Genomic DNA, 2,337 nt, shown 5'->3' on the forward strand with positions numbered 1-2,337 from the left:
ATCCTGATGATCCGACGATAGCTGCTCGCATCTCAGCTTGTCTATATATATTTTCTGCAGGGATGCTGCAGCGTCTGCAGCTGGACTCTCAGCCGGACGACTTGAGCTTCATCGGCTGTATAGCAAAGACGATGTTCAGAGATGACACCACTAACTGGGGCCGGGTCGTGAGTCTGGTGGCCTTCGGAGCTGTGGTGTGCTCACAGCTGAAGGAGCTGCAGAGGGAGCGGTGCGTGGAGACGGTGGCCCAGCTGATCTCCTCTTATCTGATCTCAGAACAGCACGACTGGCTGCTCAATAACAAGGGCTGGGTGAGTGACACCTGTGTGTGTGTGAGTGTGTGTGTGTGTGAGTGTGTGAGTGTGTGTGTGTGAAACCCGACTCCTGGAGCTCGTGTGTCAGACAGACTGCCATTAACCTAAGTCCAAGTCTTTAATGTTTCTGTTATTACAAAATGTACTTTTTTTTTTTTTTTTTTTTTTTTTTAATGGAACAAAAACTTTAGAAATAATTTTTTTTTAACTATGCTAAACTTTTTTTTTTTTTCCTAAGAATTTATTTTTCATAAAATTACATTATTATATTTTATATAGCGTATGTTTTTTTTTTATAATGAAAATTATAGAATTTCTTAGAAAAAAAAAGGTTTATCAGTTTTTTTAATTTCTAAGAATTTCTCTTTTTCATAAATTTATATAATTTTTTTATATAGCATATATAAATGTACTTTTATTGTAATGAAAATTTGAGAATTTTTTTAATTAAAAAAAAAATTTAGTTGGCTCTTTCCTTCTCCCAATTTTTTATTTTTTTTTTTTTTAAAAAATTTTTTTTTTTTTTTTTTTTTTTTTTTTTTAATGGAACAAAAACTTTAGAAATAATTTTTTTTTAACTATGCTAAACTTTTTTTTTTTTTCCTAAGAATTTATTTTTCATAAAATTACATTATTATATTTTATATAGCGTATGTTTTTTTTTTATAATGAAAATTATAGAATTTCTTAGAAAAAAAAAGGTTTATCAGTTTTTTTAATTTCTAAGAATTTCTCTTTTTCATAAATTTATATAATTTTTTTATATAGCATATATAAATGTACTTTTATTGTAATGAAAATTTGAGAATTTTTTTAATTAAAAAAAAAATTTAAACAATTTTTTTCTAAGAATTTCTCCTTTTCATCAATAAAAGGTAATTTTAGTAAAAAAATAAAATTATATAATAAACTATATATTCTATTTTATATAGCATAAATATTATAGTGACACATTTGGTGTGAATATATGAAATTTATAAGAACGTATAATAATCAGAATTACCATTAAATTGCAGTTTAATTTGTAACTCAAGATTGCTCAAAAACAGTCCAAATTTATCTTGCATATTTATTTCTGACAAAACAACAAATATTGCTCCATGTTTTCAAATGGAATAAATGTTACTTTCATATTCGCTTTCAGATGCTAAAGTGATAAATTTTTTTTGCTGCAGTGGTTCATCAGTAGATGTTCACATTCATTCAAAAGTGTTGAGATATGAGGAAAAGATGAAATATATATTTACTGAAGAGTTTAGACGTTAGTAACTCGATAGATCATTTCACAAGGTGTTTTTGACAGCAGCTCAAAATGACCCGAACACACACAGCCTCTTAAAAACAATTGTAGTGAGTAGATGTGTATTTTGAGGGAAACCGTATGGACCGGAGTGTGTTTTGAGGACTGATGTTTCTCTGTGTCTGCGCAGCATGGGTTCGTGGCGTTCTTCCGCGTGGAGGACATGGAGTCTGTGGTTCGCAGCGCTCTGATGGCTGTTGTGGGATGTGCTGGGATCGGCGCCGGTCTCGCTCTCCTGATCCGATGAGTCTCCATCACCCCATCGCTCTCGTGTCCGCCGCAGATGAAGCGCGCATTAGCGTGTGGTTAGGAGTCGAATTCCTGCTGCGCTCCGCTGGACTCGGCTTTGAGCGCAACGTGCGCTCTCACCATCCCAGCATGCACTGCACCAAAGATTGGGCTCGACGTGAGCCAGTGGCGAGCAGGAGTATATTTTCTGATCTATTTTTCTAATAAAGTGTTGAGAAATGCATATGGTGTCTGCTTTCATTGCTCTACTTTGCAGATGTGTAAATGTTGATGAGAGCCGTTGAGTTTAACTCCCGAGTTCCTGATAATGGGCTGAAATGCATCCGTTTTTGCTCGGATTGACCTTTAGGCAAAGAGAAGCGAGACCGACCTCATTTCAGAGTCTCTTCTGTCTGAAAGTGAAAGAACTTCTCTAAAACGCTGCCAAAGCTTTCGATTCCGCTCGATGCTTTCAGTTGTGGTTTACTATGTATC

At 34.5% G+C, this 2,337-nt stretch overlaps 1 protein-coding gene across 1 annotated transcript; it reads left to right on the plus strand.

The window, feature by feature from the left end:
• Positions 1-2: 2 nt before the first annotated feature.
• LOC107575119 (induced myeloid leukemia cell differentiation protein Mcl-1 homolog) lies at positions 3-2,086 on the plus strand (the record flags this gene model as incomplete). Its single annotated transcript, XM_016261534.1, has 2 exons — positions 3-311; positions 1,745-2,086. Coding segments are annotated over 2 exons (426 nt in total), but the record flags the coding sequence as incomplete, so codon positions are not given.
• Positions 2,087-2,337: the final 251 nt, after the last annotated feature.

This window comes from Sinocyclocheilus grahami, unplaced genomic scaffold (genome assembly GCF_001515645.1).
Source record: "Sinocyclocheilus grahami isolate Dianchi unplaced genomic scaffold, SAMN03320097.WGS_v1.1 scaffold2474.1, whole genome shotgun sequence".
NCBI lineage: Eukaryota > Metazoa > Chordata > Actinopteri > Cypriniformes > Cyprinidae > Sinocyclocheilus > Sinocyclocheilus grahami.